The sequence below is a fragment of the Pyrus communis genome, chromosome 3, assembly GCF_041283825.1.
Source record: "Pyrus communis isolate YQ-2024b chromosome 3, ASM4128382v1, whole genome shotgun sequence".
Taxonomy (NCBI): domain Eukaryota; kingdom Viridiplantae; phylum Streptophyta; class Magnoliopsida; order Rosales; family Rosaceae; genus Pyrus; species Pyrus communis.
This window is the reverse complement of record NC_142567.1, coordinates 1,081,474-1,102,390: the sequence shown is the minus strand read 5'-3', so window position 1 is coordinate 1,102,390 and position 20,917 is coordinate 1,081,474. Positions and strand designations below refer to the sequence as shown.

Here is a 20,917-nt window from a genome sequence, read left to right as displayed (position 1 = left end):
AATGTAATATCAATATGTCATTAGTCATGTGTTTATAATATTTTGCCTCTTCTCCTAAGGAATCGCATGCCTTGGTATCCCAACTTTCTTTGCTCTTCATCACGTGCTGTTTACACACTTGCACCTTTTTCTTCCTTTTTTTTATATTTTATGTTTGGAATCCCAGAGACTTTTGAGAAGTCTAATTAAGAATTGAATACAGCCCTGTTTCTTTTTTGAAGCTCTTCTATCGTTTGATCTCCATCTCATCTTTTCTCTGTGTTTGTGTCAAATCTTCTAGCAACTTAGAAGACAACTTCCTTTATTTTTTATTCCCTGTTATAGCTTTCTTTTGCAGACTTTACAATCTTCATTCTTCCTTCTCTTTCGAATCCTAGCACAAAAAGCTTTTGGTGGAACTCTTATATAAAAAGGCAGCGTCCATGTCTTGTACCCATGAGTAGCAAAGAAAACATCAAAGAATTACAAACAGAACAATTTCTTTACTCTTGAGTTGCGTCTTGGTATATGTTGCTTCCTCGCTGTCTTTCTTTACAGAGACTAAGGCTGGAATTTTGAAACTGCATGGGATTGACGGGAGCGGAGCTCTTGGATTTAATAGGAACTTCACGGGGTGATTTAGACCAACCCGAAGAAATTCATGGGATTGACGGCAGCAGCGGGGAGCGGAGCTCTTGTGTGTTTTGGTTCTCTTCAGATTTAGGTAAAAAGAAAACATGTGGCTGTTGCCATTTTTGGATTGCTTTGTGTTGTTGTTGCAGGTATAGAGAAACGCAGGGGTTGCTAGGGTATAGATTATTTGCTGACCAAAGTTTGTTCAAGAAGACACCTACCTGCAAAACAAAATTACTGGAAAAAAAAAATGAAGAGAAGAGAAACGTAGGTTTTGTACCTTCTTATTGTTGTTTGTGGTTTGTTCCCCTTCCCTGCAAGACTGAATTCGGAATCGCCGGCAATGGGATTAGTACTTCGTTGCTTCTTTTCTCTCAATTTCTTCAGAGTCTCTCTTCTTCTTTCTGTGCCTTCTCCTCCCGTTTGCTTTGGCTCGATGCCTTTTTATAGGCGAACGGTGGACATGGCAGTTGAAGTTAGTGGGATGCTATTTTCCTGGGGTGTGTGGAGATGCTGAGAGAAAGCCATCACTTGAGTGGAAAACGTGTGAGTTTTGGAGAGTTCTAGACACATGATCTCTATATTTGGTTGCCACTTAGATGACAAACTCCATCAGACTCGTCAGATTCCACATGTGTGTGGGTTTAGAGAATTTTTTTTTTTTTTTTTCTTCTTCTTTTATTAAGTCTTCCTGTTGTTAATAAGACTTGCTAATATATGTTGTTTGTAAAAATATATCGCTCTACACCTACTGTACAACAACATTTTAAGCAAGATTACTTACAATATTAAAGTAAATTAGCAAACTTTAAAGCATAATACTCAATATTTTAATGGATTGGAATTTTGGGTTCCTAGAAATGAAGAGCCTTTGCTCTTCCCTGTGATTATTTCATAGTTTCGATTGCGTTTTGCTTAGTTCTCACTGCAAAAGACAAGAACTTTTCTACCTTGAAAAAGGTGGTGGTATGAGACTTTCTTACTTCGATCCACCCAACAGGGTGGCGGGTGGCCTGCCTTTCGGACGACAAGGAGGAGAACCAAGTCGGCGGCGAACTGGACGGTGGCCAGATGGCGCCGGAAACTCGAAGAGCAGAGGCGCGGTACTGTTCGCGCAAGGAGATATTGAGGGGACGAGCACAGGTCTGACACTCGGTACCTGCCAACTGCTGCTGCTTTGCTGTAGCGATAAGTCCAGGAAAAAGAACAGAAACAGAGCTTATTAGTCACTTATTTGATTCACTTAACAAAAAGCGCATCTGGTGTAGTGGTATCATAGTACCCTCCCACGGTACTGACCAGGGTTCGATTCCCTGGATGCGCACTATTTTTTGATTTTGATTTTTGATTTTTGATTTTTGATTTTTTTGTGACCATTCATTTGAAATTTCTTGTAAGCCTCTGTTTCTACTTTCATTTCAGAATGCTTATAAGAAACACTTTTGCTCATTAGCGCTATATGCCAGTCAAAATTGATACTTAAAACTCAATAAATTCTTAAAAAAGCACTTGAAAGCATCATATATTTGGAAGACTGTATGGTTTAATTTTTCAGCGAAATAATATGAGTATTGCAAAACTATATTATATGTTTCTCAACTTGATCAAATAACGGGGTTACATTAGAAGCAAGTAAAAGATTAAGGCCAGCTCAGGTCACCATAAAACAACGTAATAATTTTAGCTATTTTAGACACACACGGCCTTGGAAGTTCTTCCGTTCCATCAAGTACAAAATTTCAACATATTTGTAATGCGTCTTCAGTAAAAGTGTGCTCATGAAATGAGCGTTTTAGAAAGCTCAGGAAAAGGAAAGGGTTTTAGCCTTAAACCCTAAGGACTGTAGTCTTGGGAATTTACCGAATTGCCGTCGTCTTCCCCCTGCGTTCTCAGATGAGATGACGATGGGGGTTTGGATACATGGCTTTATAAGGAGGAGCGAATGGGAATTAGATGTGATCTTGGGAGCTTCTTTGATTGACACGTATCGAAAATGTGGTAGGATTGAAGAGGGATTGGCGGTTTTCAATACCATGAAAGAGATGAACACTTTTACTTGGAATGCACTCATTAAACGCTAGCTCTTGCCAAATATGGTAAGGAGACAATCCGGTGGTTTGAGAGGATGAAACGAGAAGGGATCAGAATAGACGAAGTGACTTTGATTGCAGTTCTAAGTGTTTGCAGTCACTCGGGGTTGGTAGATATCGGTAGGCAGATTTTACGTTCCTTGGGTTCGATTCCTTGAACATACCTGCATTATTCAATCCTAATGATGAAGCCACTGCAGCTTCTTGTGCTCAAAACCTTCTCCTCATTTGCAAAATAATAGCTCTTCCAATCATTAGGTTTTGGACAAAGTAAGCCAGCGAATTGCAAGAGCAGTTGTTTGAGCTTTATATATATATATATATATATATATATATATTTGTCCTCTGACTTATTCCATATCAGAAGTAGTCTAGGATTCAAACTATACTAACCATAAAGAATTATGAAACCTAATAGAGTTCCAATGCTAAGTTCTTTTCCCAAACCAATTGAACTTCATTCAATTCTATTGTCCCAAAACATTGAGGATAACCAAATAGCTTTAACCAAGACTTTTCCATATCAATCTTAAACACTATAACCGGTTCTATCTCAAGTTTTATACTGACAATCTTACATTCTCCCACTTGAGTATGAAACACGATAACCAGTCTTTAAGATTTATAGAAGTGATCACTAAGTCTTATTCAAGCCACATTCATACTTGCATACTATATAGTTATGCATTTCAAAATAAGGAACTGAAGAGTCTACTCTGTACATTACAGAAACAATTCAACAATCACTGCATATTCAATCTGCAATCAATACTTATGTGAACCAAAGTGCAGAGCATAAAATGTATTTGCTGTCTAATTTATATGCACAGATGGGAAGATGGGATGATGTTGAGAAATTGCGGGGGATGATGAAACAGAGGGATCTGAAGGACTTGGGGTGTAGTTCCGTGGAATTCGAACCCTCGAACCAAGTTAATCAGCTTTTAGCACAATAAGTTGCATTGTATTTACAGTTCTTTCAATATATCGCATTGTATTTACAGTTCTTTCAATATATATAGGTTATCTTATTGAATTGGGTTGTCTCCAATTTACTGACTGCATCAAGTTTATGTTGAGAGTTGTCCCACATCGGTGAGAGATAAGGTTTACTATGTGCTTATATGGTATTAGACTACTTCTTATATTGCCAATTGGTTTTATGGTGAAACCCCAATTTCATGACGTGGCTCTTCAGCTGGTCCTCCATCACGTGGTGGAAGCTCAATTTCATCAGTTTATTGGATGCCGAAAGATAGGCATTGCTCTGATTGCGGCCCACCCAGTTGTTGTCCACGTGTAGCCTTGAAAATCGACCACACATGAGGGAACATGTTGAGAGTTGTCCTACATCGGTGAGGGACAATGTTTGCTATGTGCTTATATATGATATTGGGCTACTCCCTATATTACTAATTGGTTTTACGATGGAACCCTAATTTCATCTGTTTATTAGATGCCGAAACATAGCCATTGCTCTGATTGCGGCCCGGTTATATTTTCGAATCTCAGTTTTAGTCAGTTGAGATCAAATTACTGGTTTGGTGGAACACAAACTTCAAACACCAAAAACAGATTGTAAAAGCATATGCAAAGGGCATCAGCAGCAGTAGCAGAGACTAGTCTTCCAATTATTTCGGGGAAACGGAAAATCAAACGAACGTTTGATAACTAACATACATGTTATTATTGTAGATATATGACTCTGTTGAGTAAGCTGCAGCAGCAAGCTTTAGTACTTGTTTCACTTTTGCTGGGCAAGGACTTTGTTCCAAGCTGGCCTTGCTGTGATATCCGCCACCCATGCGCGAACATGGGGGCGGGATTCGAACAGCTTCTTCGATTGTGTTCCCATCAAGTAATGTATGGTGGGAAGGTGGTGAAGATCAGCCAAAGTGAAGCTTTCACCTGCCAAATATTTCGACTGAGCCAGACGAGTCTCATATACATCAAGAACCACAGCCAACTTGGCTTCATTTTCCTCCACAACTGCCGCGTTTGTGGTCATTTTAAACATAGGCTTTAAAGCTAGCTCAAAGGTCAGTTTTGAGGCCGCCGGGTCGAACTTTTGGCCCTCCACCTCCAACCACAATGATATAATTGCCATCTTCTTCGAGTCTCGGATCACTAGAGGGGTTCCCTTGTCAGCATACTCGTGGGCAATGTATTGTGTAATTGCCCTTGATTCTGCATATCAGAAGGTGCATAGCTGATCTTATATGCACAAATTCATAATTCATATATGTTGTGTGTGAATTTGATGTCACGACTACAACAACGATGCCGTATTCCAAGCCAATCAAGAACGGACATGTATTTTAACTCTTTTTCATATGAATGTCCTTGATGGGTTTGTGATACCCCGCATTCCAGATATAGGTAAGTTTTTCTCATTGTGAATGAATCAAAAACAAATTTATCTTATATAAACATATTCACATTTCATATATGCTCAGTGTGAATTTGATGTGAATGAACTGATATATATCCTACTGTGACAGTGATGGATTGATTTTGGATACCGTCACAATGATATCTCATTCCAATTACAGATAAGTTTATCACGACGGGAGTGAGCTAAACACAGACTTACCAAAGAGCTTAAGATCTCCGTCTTCAAAAGCTGGAACTTGACCAAATGGCTGCATCAATTGAAGCAAAGAAATGTGAGATTTACTGACCATAAAAGAATAGTTTTGTTCTTCATGTTCTCATAGTAATCATATACTTACATTGAGGGAAATGAAGGGCTCCTTTTTGTGTTCACCAGCTCGCATGTCGATTGGAACAAGCTCGAATTCGATGTCTTTCTCGTAGAGAGTAGCAAAAACTCGCATTGCAGCGGTTGAAATAACGCTTCCGTGGACCTTGATGGCAACCATGACTCTGGAGGAATTGAAGTAAGAAATTTGAGCAACTGAGAAAGAGGTGTTGTGATTTGGACCCTGATATGGTCTAATATTTATAAGACAATGACCATTGCTGAGAAGGATCAAGTGCTTCTGAAAAAAGTAGCTTTTAGCGCAAGCTAATACGTAGTTTGGGTGGAAGCTTTCAATTACTGATTTTGGCTTGGCTCAAGGGGATATCGTATGCACCCATGTCACTCACTACCCTCCAGTCTTCTTAAAATGCAAAAGGAAGAGCAAAAGGAAGTCCAAATTCGACTTTCTTATAAAGCAACTGCAAGTCAAAATAGGACTTTTTAAAAAGGCAAGTTTATGGCCGTGCTTCCAAGAACTTGAGGTCTAGATTCAGATAATATAATTCAATTTATTGGATAAAAAAAATATAATTCAATTTTATTTACGGAATTGGATCCGTTCTTGATTTTAGTGTCCGGAGCCTAAGGATCAATTAATCCGGACTGCACAAATTGAATCCAACGATCTTCATTAACTTATTTTCCTGGTCCACCATATAAAAATCAACAACTCTGATTTCTTTTACATATCAATCAGCGATCTAGATAGATTAATCCTTAGGCTCTGGACACTAAAATCCGGAACGGATCCAATTCCTTTATTTACTATTAGGGTGGGCAGTGGAGCTGGTCATGCTCCTCCCCCATACCGAATAAATTATTTTCTCTTTGTCAGATATTGCACATATAATTGTTTAGGGTATGGAATAAATACGGTTTTAGTGCATGTTGTTTATTTATGTTTTTTAATTAAAAAAATATAATGTGCGAAAATCACTTTTTGAGAACACATATGTAGCAAGATACATTTTTTAATGTGTTCGAAACATATAGTGGTACACCATATGCTATTATGGAAGTGGATAAATTTTTTTTTTTCAAATATTCATCCACTTGTATAATAGCAAATGACATATGTGCCCGTAGTCCAAACACTGGAAATCTCTGATGTACGTGTGCTTCCAAGAACTGGCCATCTAGATTCAAATAATTTAATCTAATTACATAATTTAATTCACGATTAGGGTCGATAGTAGAGCTGGTCACGCTCCTCCATACACACAAAAATGATTGTTTAGGACAATGCCGAATTCTAAAGGAGTAAACTATGAGATACGGTTTTCGGGTATGTTGTTTATATATGTTTTCTTATAAGAAAAAATAGTGTGTGAAAATACTTTGTTAAACTATGAGCACATATAAACGTGCATATAAACACATATTGGCTTGGTGGCCTCCTTTAATGTCATTAGCTTTTCTTTATTTGAAAGAAAAAAATGCAAGCAACTTTAATTACGTCGATGGAAACTTACGTTTATGAATGCTTGATCGAAGAGAAATGATTTCAAGATGTGTGAGAAAGCCGCTCTTAAACGTAAATTCATTACTTGGAGATAATCAGCGTAACAAGTTAGGGCGGATTACCCTACACTTGTAATAATCCGATTGATGAACAACAGCTTTGTTATTCTTTTGGATAAAAATCTTAGAGAATTTGATGATGCTCAAGTGATTTTTGAGGAGGTTTGGGAAACACTCATAGGGAGTTCGGAAGAGAAAAGAATAGTTGAATGAGGATATTTCCCCCAAAAAATAATACGTATATATATAGGAAAATTAATTTTGATACAACAATCTAGAACGCCATTATAATCTGTTTTGTGTCAAGTCTTCTGTTAGCTACAAACACTATATATCAAACACCAAGTCTTCGATTTTACTGTAAGAAAATTTAATTTGATGTTAAGAAAAAGCGAATGTTAAACGCCAAGTGTTATGACTTAGTTTATACAGAAAATAAATTGACAATTGAAATCATAACGAATGTTTTAAACCAAGATAACGGATCAGAAGATCAAATCAACTGAAGAAAACAGCCTAACTAATGGTAATAAGCATCCTTAATGAAATTAAGAGAGAAGCTGTTACCCACAATTATAGGAGAAACTTTTTCATGTACCGGTAATATAGGGTGGTACGTCACATGTCATTATACAATTAGAGGGATATTTGAAAAAACAAAAACTTTCTTTCACTTATAAAATAGCATGTGGCATACCACTTTACGTTCCAAGCACATTGAAAATCTCTCGAATTATAGACATAACTAGTCAAACAATGAAAAGAAGTACTTACTTGTACTCTATGTTGCATTGACCATATTTTTCACTTAGTGGTTATTCAATAAATAGACGAATAATGTTACATAAACTTTGGTAATGTTAATCGAACGGTTATATGATAAACTTTAGCAACGTTAATCGAACGGTTATACGATTTTTGCTTTGATTGATTTTTGCAACGTTAATATTTTAAGGGTCATTTTGGTTCTAGTCTCTAATCAACCTAATTGTTAGATTGAAACCTTATTTGTTCAAATATTTTGATCGAGGTCCTTTGCCTCATTTAAGAGATTGAACTCATGCGTTTATGCATTTAATGTCCCACAAATTATGAAATTTAAACAAAGCCAAATAATATTTTTAAAAATATAACAAATACCTAAAAATCAATTCCAGAGTAATATTGTTCTTCACAAAAATTATAACAAAAATAAAAATATTGTACTCACATAATTATTAACATATTTTTAAAAATAACTATTGATATATTTTAATACATAAAATAAATACATATAATTAGCACGGGTACATTTAGCAAAATAAAAAAATGGGTACAAATAAATTAAAAAAATATGTGTACAAATACAAATAAAAGTTTAAAAAATATGGGCACAAAAAGGAATTAATATATGGGTACAAATTAAAGCTAAAAAGAAAATTGGTACTGTGACAACCCGTTCCAAATTTTATGTTTTTATTTTATTTTAAAAGCGTGAATTTACGAAATTGCCCTAGAGGCAAGGACTTTGACTTCTGTTGACCATCGTCTAGAGAGACGTATGACTTATTCTTTTAACATATTCTCGTAATACTCATGGATGTGAACGCATAGGCGAAAACCGTTTGCGAGTCCGAATTATAACGGTATACTTATGGACGTTTGAAATTGGTTATTTAAATATTTGAATTCCCACCTTGTGGGATTAGTGGACCAATTAAATTAAAGGGACAAGGAACCAATTAGAAGAGGGAAGTGAAGCTTGCAGCCAATCAAAAAAAAAAAAAAAAAAAAAAAAAAAAGGGGGAAAGCTTCCCGTGCACCCATACCCGCACCACCGCGAGTCCGTTTTCCAAGGCCGATTCCGGCCAACTCCGATGGATTGTTTCGATGCCACCACCACCATCTTGAATCTCTCATTCCCCTCTACAAAACCCACCCAAGAACCACCTTGATTAACCATGGTATGTGGCGGTTTGAGGCCACGAAAGTTGACGAAAATCAATGGTGCTCCGGCCACCCTTTTCGATTTTCCGGAAAATCGGCAAAACGATGGCCGATGCCACCACTTGGGCTTTGTAGCCCATCATCCCAGGAGCAAAACCCAACCAACCTTGACCCCGTTGGACCACCGTAGACGACGAATCGACGTCGGGAAGTTTTAGGCACCCGCCGGCTTTGTGGGAAAAATTGACCATCTTCCGTCCACTTTTGGACTTCGTGGTAGGTATGAAAGTTGCTCCACTCACTGAGATCTTCATTTCTGTGAAGTTTGAGAATTTTTGGAAATAGTTGGATTTTCCGGCGAGTCGGGGCGGCCGACCGCCACCCGCGGCGGCGCGTGGCCAGTGGGCCGCCAATGCTATTTTTAGGCTATGTCAAATGTCTTGAATTCAGTTTTGTCATTTGAATGACGTAGGTTGATAGTTGGAACCTAAATTCGTTACGATACGTTACTTGATAAAAATGTGAATCGATGATCCGACCGTTGGATCATCACCAAAATTGGATACATTATAATACGTAATATTTAAAGATCATAGGAATTTATGGACCGGGAATCCGACTTACCGATCTTCCTGAATTGGATTTGTAAGTTAGTAAAATAAATGTTCACGGCCACTTGTTTTAGGCAATTGGCGGAGATCTGACCGTTGGATCGTAATGAAATTTTAGTATGTTATTCTAGAAACATATTGTGGATCGTTGGGAGTTGCGGATTGGAAATCTGATATGCGGATCTTCCGGGTCAAGTTATACAGGGTTGTAAACCCTACCGTCGATCTTTGATCGACGGTTGACTTGTGGTCAATGGGTCTTAAACTATTTTAGAATGTCGTTGAGGTTGTGTTTTATGTGAATTACGTATTCTTCGGATAAGAGTTCTGAGATGTGATTTGATAATTGGTCACAGAGACCAATCATTCAGGACGCCTCGATGTGTGCGCTAGAGAATCATAGCGTGGACTTCAGGTGAGTGGATATTTTCCTTTTTATTGTACATATTGTTGAGAGTTCTATCGACACTTTTAAATTGATTAGGCATATTACTTTCATATATAATTATTGTGAATGCTTGAAGTACTTTATGAACTACGAATGGCTTGATCCCTGTTTAGGGTACGTAGGCAGTCTAACGAGATGTTAGATGCAGCCATAAAATATTTGAGACAAAAGCCTTGCTTGGGAAATTGAGTAATGCGAAGGAAATTAGTAAAGGCAAGTTTTAGTTTTATGAATTAGTTAGCTAAATTAGTGTTAATTGGGTCGTCATGGATAATTATCCCTGAAAATAAGTAGTTCGGGAGTAGGACGTTATTGATTGTACACTTCACACCGTATTGTTTATAATTGAGAATGTTACGACATGGTTGAGTATTAGATTGCATCATGGTATATCAATATGTATATTACTTGCATATAATTATTGGGAATGCTTTCAAGTGCAAAGGTGAACTCAGGACACCCAGGTAAGTTTAGGTGAGTTTATGGTACTAGTTGAATTGATTGCGTTATAGCATGACTACACTTATGTGTTAGGCAACTTCGATACTGTCGTACTGGTTACCATGAGTTGCACATGTTATATTGAGATGCATTGAGAGCTCATAAACCTGCACCCCGGTGTTAGTGCTCCCGCCCGTGGCCAGGGCACAGTCCTTCACGTGATGTTCACCTCCCGCACCTTACGCTCACCTTGGATTCAAGGTAGGTGCACAGTCCTGTCGTACAGACCACTTTAGGTGGTTCCGACTCGTAGGTGACCCGTGATTATTCGCCTAGTCTTCACGTGATCGTAGCACTTGAGCGTATTTATTTACACCCAGTCCTGTCGTACAGACCACTTTAGGTGGTTCCGACTCGTGTGCAGGTATACTTATTAAGCTATTGGCTAGCCAAGATTGATGAGATATGGATAAGTCGTACATGTCACTATAGGTGACTCCGACTTATATGCTAGCTATGATTGATGAGATATGGATAAGTCGTACAGGTCACTATAGATGACTCCGACGGATAAGTCGTACAGGTCACTATAGGTGACTCCGACTTATATGCTAGCCAGGATTGATGAGATATTGATAAGTCGTACAGGTCACTATAGGTGACTCCGACTTATATGCTAGCCAGGATTGATGAGATATTGATAAGTCGTACAGGTCACTATAGGTGACTCCGACTTATATGCTAGCCATGATTGAGGAGATATGGATAAGTTGTACATGTTATTTTACATGACTCTGACTGATATATCACTTTGTATTGATTTAGTTCATTTGGCCTACTTATTAATGTATGGTGGAGTTGATGGCAAACCGTGGTTTTGGTCATTTCTGAGTATGGTTTGGATATATGTATATATGTTGTACTGTCTTATGGAAAACGATACGGGTTTTACATTTAAGGGCATTACTTTTAGAGAGGTAATAACTTTGGGAAGCTTGGTTTTATTGCTTACTCACACCTTCTGTTTGGTGCCCTCCAGGTTTTAGCTGTTGAGTTTGTATCGACAAGAATCTGTGGCGAATCTTAGTATTGATGGATATTTTTTAGGGTATGATTCATACCCACACTACTGTACCTTACTTATGCTTTGACATCACGTGTGAAATGGGTTCGCTCCCACTCGTAGCGCACTCTGGTACTTAGACACTTTTAGATTCAAATTTATTCACTTTTTATACACTATCACATTTTATGGCTTCGTCAGCTTCCAGGTGTCGGCCAGCACAGCTCGATTCAGGGTCCAAGTGGACTTTCTGGGTCGGAGTGTGTCAGGTACAACTTAAAAAAAATGGCTTGCAAATTAAAAATGGGTACAAATTAAAAAATAAAAATATATGATAAAAAATTTAGCCATAAATATAAATATACCAAATGTAACGTTTCTAACATTAAATGAATATATTTAGAAACAAAAAAAATATTTTATTATTAAAATAATTAATGATGTTTATTAAAATATAAGCATCTTGATCAAAAATTGAAAAAAAAAAAAAGATTTTAATCAATGAAATAGGAAAAATAAGAATGAAAACCTAATTTTTCTATTTTTTTAAATTATGGCTTAGAAGTTAGTAGCTAGTTTGATTTGCTTAGTCGATCCTAAGCGGATCCTCTTTATGAGGATTCTGGAGATTCTTCAATTACATCCGTTCATCGTACATATTACGCTAAAAAATCATTGTAATTTTTTTTATTTAAAATTGAATATAAATAGTATTTGACAAAAAATGATTGTATGATGTACGATGAACGGATGTGATTGCAGGATCTGGCGAGGATCCTTTCCTGGATTGATTGATCTTCATACACATCAACATATTTGTGATATAATTAGGGTTTAAAATTTCTTTCCTATGGTCGATATTTCTATGCAAATATTACAAAAAATAGAAAAAGATATGGAAAGGGAGTTGGTTTTTTTGGGGGGGGGGGGGTAAAGTCTAAATTCATCTCATATTGGTTAAATATCGACAAATTGTCATATGATATTCCCTAAATAATCTTATTTTAAATTTTTAAGTTTTTGAGCAAATTTCCATCATTTCCATCTAATGTAATCAATATTGATATCAATATATCCATCGATATTTTACAAATTTGAATACAAATATTTCCACCGATACAAATATTTCAAATACTAGATATAACCATGCAATACTTCAAAAGAATTAGAGAAAAAAAACTCACCAAATCAAACGATGATCTTGCTTATTGACTTCGTCTTTCTTCTTGGACGAGAATCTTTTTTTTTTTTTTTTGACACACAGTTACCAAAGGATAGCTGACACATTTGAATCACATCCGTTATTTAGACCAACTCTACTCTTGGATCCAATCAAAATATTTGAGTTTAAACCCAAAAAAATGTCACCCAAACTAGCACTCAAACCTCAAAATTTGAGTTTGAACCCAAATTTGGGTTCAGATTTGGCTGACCCAAATCTTGAATGGATCCCATTTAAAATGTCGCTAAATACAAGAACTAGTGGCCAACAGTTAGGCTCCAAGTGACAAGGACGCCAGTTGTCCGACGGTAATTGTAGCCATTTTTATTTTTGGACTGTTGCTTATCAACACTCCAGATCCAACTCCTTTTTTGGGCAACCATTTTAAACTGATCTAACGGTATATGTATTTGTTTTTGTCAAATCCAGGCTGAAATCTAAGTCCAATGCCAAAATAATAAAATAATATTTGGTATGAGTATTGAAATTTGGTTGATTAATGTATGTATTAAAGTTTGGTTGGTTGGGTGATTAGTTGGTGTGACTTATTTGGTTTCAAAAATCTTATTGGAACTTAAATTTTTTAGACTTAATTATTCGTAAAATTAAATTATAATATAACTAAAAGTTACAAAAAAAAAAAAAAAAAAAAGAAGAAGTGTTAAGGCCATTCTACAACTATTAATACATTTTTAGTTTTGAAATTTAAGTTTAGAAGATTGTGTGACATTCACTGTGCACATAAATACTTGAAATTTTGAGATATAATTGATTTATGAAAAGAAATTTAAGTGAAAGTTAACACGTATACAAAAAAAAAAAAAAAAAAAAAAAAAAAAACACACACACACACACACACACACATATATGGAAAAAAGCTCTCCCTCTCCTAGAAAACCCTAGCCGTTAACCCCTTCGCCGCCACCTTCTGGCTATGACTAGGGGCCGGTGGTAGCCTCTTGCCTCCCTTTTCTAGCTCCTTCTCCCTTCCTCTTCCCCCATCTTCCCCATCTCAACCATCCTTTACCCTCTCCATTCTTGTTTTTCTTCCCACCTCCTGACGCCGATCCCTCATTCCCGACCTTTCCCTTCCTCATCTCCCCTCCCTTACTTTTCTCCCACCATTTTGGGTGCAATTTTCCATGGATCTATGCCCTATACCCTGACCCGGACCATGCCCTTTCAAGATTCTCTTCGATTTGACGCTCGTTTTCCTTGTGTGATATATGTTACAGGTGCCTTGGATCCCTCCTCGTCAACTCAGTTCCATAGTGGTGTCTCCCTCCTCGACGGCTTCGATGCTCTCAACTCTGGATGATCGGCTTGGTCTGGGAGCTTGGCATGCTCGTCTCGATGCAGCTTGGCTCGGCTTGAATGTGGACGCCGACATCACACTATCCAAATTTTGGAGGAGGCCTAGGCTTGGGTGCCTCATTCCCCCTGTTTTTGAGTTGTACATTGGATCCTTCTCTGTGTTGTTTAGTTCCCCTCACCCTTGTGCACTGCGATGGCGCTGGTTTTGGGGTGCGTTGTGTATTGTGAGTCTCGTCTGCTAACGGTGACTTTGATGTGGTCACGCACTTTCGCGATGACCTCTTGTGGCCTCGCTATTCAGCGATGACCGTTGTGTCTGCCGGTATCTCTTTGTTGTGGTTATCGTTTATTGTGACAGAACTGTATTGGTAGATTTGTGCGCTTGGCGACTGTGTGGTTGAGCTTATGCGTGTCTACTAGGGGTTTAATGTTATTGGTCATTGGAATTATGTACCCAATGACACTGTAATTGTTTGGAGTTGATTAATGAAAGCCTATGCTATTGTTTCTTGTAAAAAAAAAAAAAAAAAAAAAACGAAAAAAATAAAGATAAATAAAAAAAAAAATAAAGGGAAAATTTGAATAAATAAATAAGTACTAGTGGACGAAAATAATCTTAAAATTGACAAAACTAAATGGCAGAAAAACATTGGCAAGAACTAGAAGGCTTATAATTCAAGGAAATTGCTAAAATACATTTGTGTTGCTTTCAAGTTCACCAATAATTTTCATGCCCTCAGCCACTTTGATCGAGGCAGGCCTAGCTGAAATTTCTTCCCACCATGCTTTCACGTGAGGACGATCGTTGACCAACGAAGACCAAGGAGTCTTCATGAAATAAAAAGTGTAGGGTAAGTGACGAAGGTCAGCTAGGCTGTAGAACTCACCAGCAAGGTACTTGTTTGTTGCTGCTCAGCCTTCTCTCATACACGTCGAGCACCTTCTCTAGCTTCTCTAAACTCCCGTTGATGAGTGCTTGATCCGGTTTACTTCCCAGCGTAGGCTTCCCAAAGAACTCAAAGGACAGATTGCAGGGTGGTAATGTTGGGATTCCACTTCAGTCCATACCTTGACGAATGCAGCTTCTTTTGAGTTTTCGTACGTAATGAGATCGTATCCTGTTTCCTTGAATTTTTCCGCTACATATCCTGTAATTGCCCTTGATTCTGGTGTTACAAATGAAAGCCAATTAAAATATATAAGTTTTGTCAAATTAGTGAATATCCAATGCAGGATTTGAGAGGCTTACCAAAAAGTGTGATGTCACCATCTTCAAACGCTGGAATCTGGCCAAAGGGCAACATTTGATGGGGAGAGAGATATCATAAAAAAATTGCTACACCCAAAGCAATTAGCTTATACATACAAAATTGAAGATTTTCATTATGTTAGTACGAAGAAATTTAAGATTACTAAAGAATATTAAAATGACAAAAATTGAAATGACAAGATTTTATTTTCTAGAATTTGTGAATTTTCTTATTTGATTAACCTAAAAGAATAATGGAAATGAATACGAAATTTGTTATTTTCAAACCCTCAATCATAGAAATTGGGAAATAACACCTATTTACATGAAATTTAAACTTGGGAATTGGAGGTCCCAAATTTTAAGTTTTTTTTCCATCTAGAAATTCTATATTTCTATGTTTCTGAATCCAAACAAGGGAGTTGGTGTATGCCAATTTATAAATTCTGACTTTTATCCAATTTTCAAGTTTATTTCTCTCATCCAAATGCAATGTTAAGTTTTTGGTAACTTATAGGCGATGAAATTTACGTTCTTGGCAAGAAAGGAGGCTGCTTGTTTTCGAGGCCCAAAATGTCGATGGGGACAAACTCAAAATCAACTTTTTTTCGTGAAGACATACCTCTACGCGAGCTGTGCAGGGCGACACACGAAATCCATGCAGCTTCGGCACCATTTCTAGGCCAGTAGAGAGCTAAGTGGGGATGATCTATAATGTTTTGAGTCTGGCTGAATAGCTTTCATTGATTTCTTGACAAGGAATAATACAAGATTATAACTAGTCTAGGAGAGACTTTACGCGAAAAGTAATAAATGAAAACATGTAATTAGCAGAAGCTATATATACAAATGAACAATTAGAGATTATGTATAAGTCAACAGTTGATTTGCCTAGCTGGGATGCTTGATATCTGGAGGAGATGGTGTTGTCATGGCTGGCGTGGGAGTGATGGATGGAGAGGATGAGACTTCCCTTTTATGAACAAGCTCTATAGTCTATGCTATGGATGTTGAAGATGCTCTTTGTCTTTAAGGCAATAGGACTTACGAATTGGTAAATTTCCGGTTCTAGGTGACTAGAAGGCTCTTCTTGTTACAGTTAGGTTAGTCTTGTCCGACTTCCATGGTTGCCATGTGAATCAGGTTAGCCCACTCCTTCGTTTGTGTTTTAATTATATTACCACATATTTCTAACACAAATTACTGGTTTGGTGGATCACAAACTTCAAACACCAAAGGGCATCGATCTTTGTAATGAAAATGGAAGAATAATCTCAAGGGCATACAACAGCAGCAGTAGCAGAGACGTCTTGTCCTCCAATTATTTCGGGGAAACAGAAAATCAAACGAACGTTTGATAACTAAGGTACATGTTATTATTGTAGATATGCCACTCTGTTGAGTAAGCAGCAGCAGCAATCTTTAGTACTTGTTTCACTTTTGCAGGGCAATGACTTTGTTCCAAGCTGGCCTTGCTGTGATATCCGCTACCCATGCGCTAACATGGGGCCGGGACTCGAACAGCTTCTTCGATCGTGTTCCCATCAAGTAATGTACGGTGGGAAGGTGGTGAAGATCAGCCAAAGTGAAGCTTTCGCCTGCCAAGTACTTCGACTGAGCCAGACGAATCTCATATACATCCAGAATCACAGCCAACTTGGCTTCATATTCCTCCACAACTGCCGCATCTGTAGTCATTTTAAGCATAGGCTTTTTAACTAGCTCAAGGATCAGTTTTGAGGCCGCCGGGTCGAACTTTTGGCCCTCCACCTCACACCCCAATGATATAATTGCCATCTTCTTAGTGTCTCGGATCACTAGCGGGGTTCCCTTGTCAGCATACTCGTGGGCAATGTATTGTGTAATTGCCCTTGATTCTGCACATCAGAAGGTGCACAGCTTAACTTATATGCACAAATTCATATTCATGTAGTTGTGTGTGAATTTGATGTCACGACTACAACTGCGATGCCATATTCCAAGCCAATCAAGAACGGACAACGTATTTTAACTTTTTTTCACATGAATGTCCTCTACGGGTTTGTGATACCCCGCATCCCAGTTATAGGTAAATTTTCTCGATGTGAATGAACTAAATACAATTTTATCTTATATAAACAAATTCATATATGCTTCAAGTGTGACATTAATTGATTGATTTGGATACCGTCACAACTGCATCCGATTTACAGATAGGTTTATCACGAGTGAGCGAGCTAAACACGGACTTACCAAAGAGCTTAAGATCTCCGTCTTCGAAAGCTGGAACTTGACCAAATGGCTGCATCAAATGAAGAAAAGAAATGTGAGATTTAGTTTTGTTCTTCATGTTCTTATAGTAATCATATACTTACATTGAGGGAAATGAAGGGCTCCTTTTTGTGTTCACCAGCACCCAAGTCGATTGGAACAAGCTCGAATTCGATGTCTTTCTCGTAGAGAGTAGCAAAAACTCGCATTGCAGCGGTTGAGATAACGCTTCCGTGGACCTTGATGGCAGCCATGACTCTGGAGGAAGTGAAAAGTAAGAAGTTTGAGCAACTGAGAAACAGATGTGTTGTGATTTGGATCCGGATACGGCCTAGTATTTATAAGCCAATGACTATCGAGGAGAAGGACCACCTGCTTCTGAAAAAGTAGCTTTTGGCGCAAGCACATACGTATTTTGGGTTCAAGAATAATATTTTTTTATTCGTTATTGGGTTTAATTTAGAGAATTTTAACGAAAAGTTTCTGTTACTGTTCATTTTAACGAAAAATCATATTTTTACACTAAAAAGTCAATCTTGGTACTATTTACTTTACCCTTTATTTTGTCCTTATCGTTAAAACTCAAAGTTTTCAAATCATTTTCATTAGTTTTCTTTTTAATTTATTCAATTAGATGAAGTGTGAAATTTGGTTACATTATGTGAGAGAGAACACTGTTTATTAAAATGACGAATCTGCGCTTCAATTTTCAGCTTTCTTTTCTTTGTTGCACAGTTAAATTACGTGTATGTCCCTCTTTTGTTTGTGTTGTTCAGCATTCCCATTCTTTTTCCGTCCTTTTCGATCTCTATCTGAAAAAGAAGGAATGCGAATAAAAAAACGTCAAAACGACAAAAGGTGAAAAAAAGGTAGAAGAAAGGTCAAAGGGTGAAAAAATGAACGGGAAAGCTTTCTGGTGCGGAAAAAGGAAAAGAAAAAATAATTAAAAAAGAAAAAAGAAAAGAAAAGTTGGAGGAAAGGTTTCTGGTGTGGAGGAAAGAAAAGAAAAAAATAATGAAAAAAAAAATAAAAAATAAATAAAAGTTTGGAAGAAGGGACGTTTTGATATAGGTGCCTCGTTTTTAAATTTTTTAGACTAAACATACTCTCATTTTGAAAATTTAATCAAACAATTTCCTAATTTCAAGTTTTCACATAAGTTTAATTTTGTTTAGAATTTTAGTTTTTCACGACTTTTCTTGGACATTTCGTTTTTTTTCTTTTCTTTTCCTCTTATCCCTATATATATATGCATTTATTATCCATCTCTGTGCATTTTTTTATTGTTTGTTATAATTTTACTTTTTTTTTTTTTTTGTGAATATAGTAGAATATTTATAAATTTTTTTTTTCAAATTTCATTATTTAGAAGACCCAACAGATAATGAAGATTTGTTTTATTATATAGCTACGTATAGTTACCTATAATATGAACACATTTAGTTTTATAATGGATTTGATTTTTTGTATTTCTCATTACATTTGGAATATAAATGTACCAAAAGGGTTATTTGATAGGGACATTTGGTTTTGTGGCACATTTATGATTTTTTGTTCATTTGGTCTTTTGGTACATTTGGAATCTAAACGTACCAAAAGGGTTACCTGACAATGGGCACATTTGGTTTTATGGTATATTTGGTTTCTCTATACATTTGAAATCTAAACGTACCTAAAGGGTTACATAACTATGGGTACATTTGATTTTATGGTACATTTGAATTTTTGATACATTTGGTTTCTCGGTACATTTGAAATCTAAGCGTACCAAAAGCAGATACTTTTGTTCTCAAATGTACCATAAGTTTTAAGTATATTTTTTATATATCTATACGTCAAAAAATATGTATTGAAGACTTTTTATTGAGACATTTTTAATAGAAAGAGATTTTTTTTTAAATACTAATAATAAGGTAATGAGGAATTAGTTAATTAATTTTTTATTTTATTTTATTAAAAAATGTCATTTAATGCGCATAAGGGGATTGACAAAATTAAATTCATATATTATAGACAATTAGTTGCTAGACTACCTTATGCTTCTATATAAATGCATTTAGATTAACGACATGAAAATTAAATAAATAGAAAATTATAAAGGTGACAATTGATCAAAGCACCTTAATCAAATCTTTAAAAGGGATGAATGTTTAATCTAACAACTATAGAAAAGATGTAGGACATTCTAATTTTCCCTTGGAGGAAAGGTTTCTGGTGTAGAAAAAAGAAAAGAATAAAAACAAGAAGAAAAGAAAGAAAAAGAAGGGGGTTGTTGAAAGTGGCTGGAGAAAAAACTTGGCAATTATTACTTTTTGGTTGAAAGTCAATACAAGGAAGAAGGAGAAGAAAACAGAAGAGACAGACTAAAAAGAAAGCATAAGAAAGGTGAAATGAGGAGAGCAAGACAAGAAGGAGGAGAAGACAAAGCAAAAGGGAGCGAGCAGAAAGCGGAGGAGTATGGGTGGGTTTGAAAAACTGAAAACTAAAAACAATCGGATTGAAAAAAATCGAATTGAACCGATACATATATATTTAATTATTTTTTTATAATATTTTAATTATAAAATCATAAAAATTATCAAAATTCTCCAAAATCCTAGAGGCATGAGGGTTCAAACCCATGTGCTCTAGCTCGAAAAGTTTCACTAAAACCAACTTGGCAATAGGTTTTGTGTTGTTATGATTGTAAGACTAAACTATTTATAAAGTTTGAAATCTATAGTCTTTTGTGGAATTAGAAATCAACAAAACCCTAGCCATTAGTAGTAGCGGCCAAACCTTTTATATTTTTCATTCCCCTTTTCTCTCTCTCGCACCAACCTCCTCTCCCTCTCCTCGAGGACCAACATACACACCACACCCACCCACACATCAACGACGACTGCATCACTACCGCAATGGCTCTCTCTCCCTCCCTTCTTCTCTAGGAAGCACAGAGGCTACCCAACCCTTTCCAGCGAGTCCGACGGCTTCGAGCTAATTCCCAGCCACGCCTGGACTTGAAAAGGGTAAAATCCTAATCTACTCTTGGTGGTCTTCATTTTGGTGGGTAGATCGCACGCTAGGGTGGAGAATTGGAGTTGAACAGAGCTCAGGAAGCTCCAATCTTCATCCTCGTTGAAATCGGGTCAACCTGACCTAAACCTGAATACCCAGGTCTTTTAGCCCAAAGCTTTGGGCCGGTTACCAAGCCCAAACCCTTTATAACCTAGCCTTAAACCCAGCTCCAGGCCCAACCTCTTAACCTGGGCCCAACCCAACTTAGCTACCTAAGCCCATAACCCAAATAGGATTCGGCCCAACCCAGGTCTTTGGGCCATGGAACCCGGCACAACCTAGATCCAGATGATGGAATATTCCATTAAGGAATATTTCAGGGAATATTCTCTAGAATATCCTCTAGAAT

General features: G+C 37.0%; 2 protein-coding genes, 1 long non-coding RNA gene, 1 other non-coding gene and 1 pseudogene across 4 annotated transcripts; 2 read left to right on the top strand and 3 right to left on the bottom strand.

Moving 5' to 3' along the window:
* The first annotated feature begins 141 nt into the window (after positions 1–141).
* LOC148697711 (uncharacterized) lies at positions 142–2,061 on the top strand. The gene is made up of 2 exons (XR_015960423.1): positions 142–1,246; positions 1,613–2,061. It is a non-coding gene; the product is annotated as an uncharacterized LOC148697711 (long non-coding RNA).
* Positions 1,866–1,936, top strand: TRNAG-CCC (transfer RNA glycine (anticodon CCC)). Its single transcript has one exon. It is a non-coding gene; the product is annotated as a tRNA-Gly (tRNA).
* A 2,198-nt stretch (positions 2,062–4,259) lies between the features above and the next one.
* LOC148697710 (glutathione S-transferase-like) lies at positions 4,260–5,849 on the bottom strand. Its single transcript, XM_088690498.1, has 3 exons — positions 5,435–5,849; positions 5,296–5,344; positions 4,260–4,889 (listed from the first exon to the last, which is right to left on the bottom strand). Exons 1-3 carry the CDS (start codon positions 5,582–5,584, stop codon positions 4,447–4,449), a joined length of 642 nt encoding a protein of 213 aa, XP_088546624.1. The 5' UTR covers positions 5,585–5,849; the 3' UTR covers positions 4,260–4,446.
* Positions 5,850–14,699: 8,850 nt separating this feature from the next.
* LOC137715535 (glutathione S-transferase F13 pseudogene) lies at positions 14,700–16,347 on the bottom strand (annotated as a pseudogene).
* Positions 16,348–16,485: 138 nt separating this feature from the next.
* LOC137715875 (glutathione S-transferase-like) lies at positions 16,486–17,830 on the bottom strand. The gene is made up of 3 exons (XM_068455231.2): positions 17,616–17,830; positions 17,494–17,542; positions 16,486–17,138 (listed from the first exon to the last, which is right to left on the bottom strand). The coding sequence occupies exons 1-3, from the start codon at positions 17,763–17,765 to the stop codon at positions 16,696–16,698; spliced, it is 642 nt and encodes a 213-aa protein (XP_068311332.2). The 5' UTR covers positions 17,766–17,830; the 3' UTR covers positions 16,486–16,695.
* Between the last annotated feature and the right edge of the window lie 3,087 nt (positions 17,831–20,917).

Excerpts from the sequence above, each read along its gene's own strand:
- LOC148697710 (XM_088690498.1), bottom strand. The coding sequence starts at position 5,584 with ATGGTTGCCATCAAGGTCCACGGAAGCGTTATTTCAACCGCTGCAATG. Across the intron at positions 5,345-5,434 it reads AGCCCTTCATTTCCCTCAAT|CCATTTGGTCAAGTTCCAGC; the intron begins GTAAGTATATGA and ends CAATTGATGCAG. Across the intron at positions 4,890-5,295 it reads CGGAGATCTTAAGCTCTTTG|AATCAAGGGCAATTACACAA; the intron begins GTAAGTCTGTGT and ends TCTGATATGCAG.
- LOC137715875 (XM_068455231.2), bottom strand. The coding sequence starts at position 17,765 with ATGGCTGCCATCAAGGTCCACGGAAGCGTTATCTCAACCGCTGCAATG. Across the intron at positions 17,543-17,615 it reads AGCCCTTCATTTCCCTCAAT|CCATTTGGTCAAGTTCCAGC; the intron begins GTAAGTATATGA and ends CATTTGATGCAG. Across the intron at positions 17,139-17,493 it reads CGGAGATCTTAAGCTCTTTG|AATCAAGGGCAATTACACAA; the intron begins GTAAGTCCGTGT and ends TCTGATGTGCAG.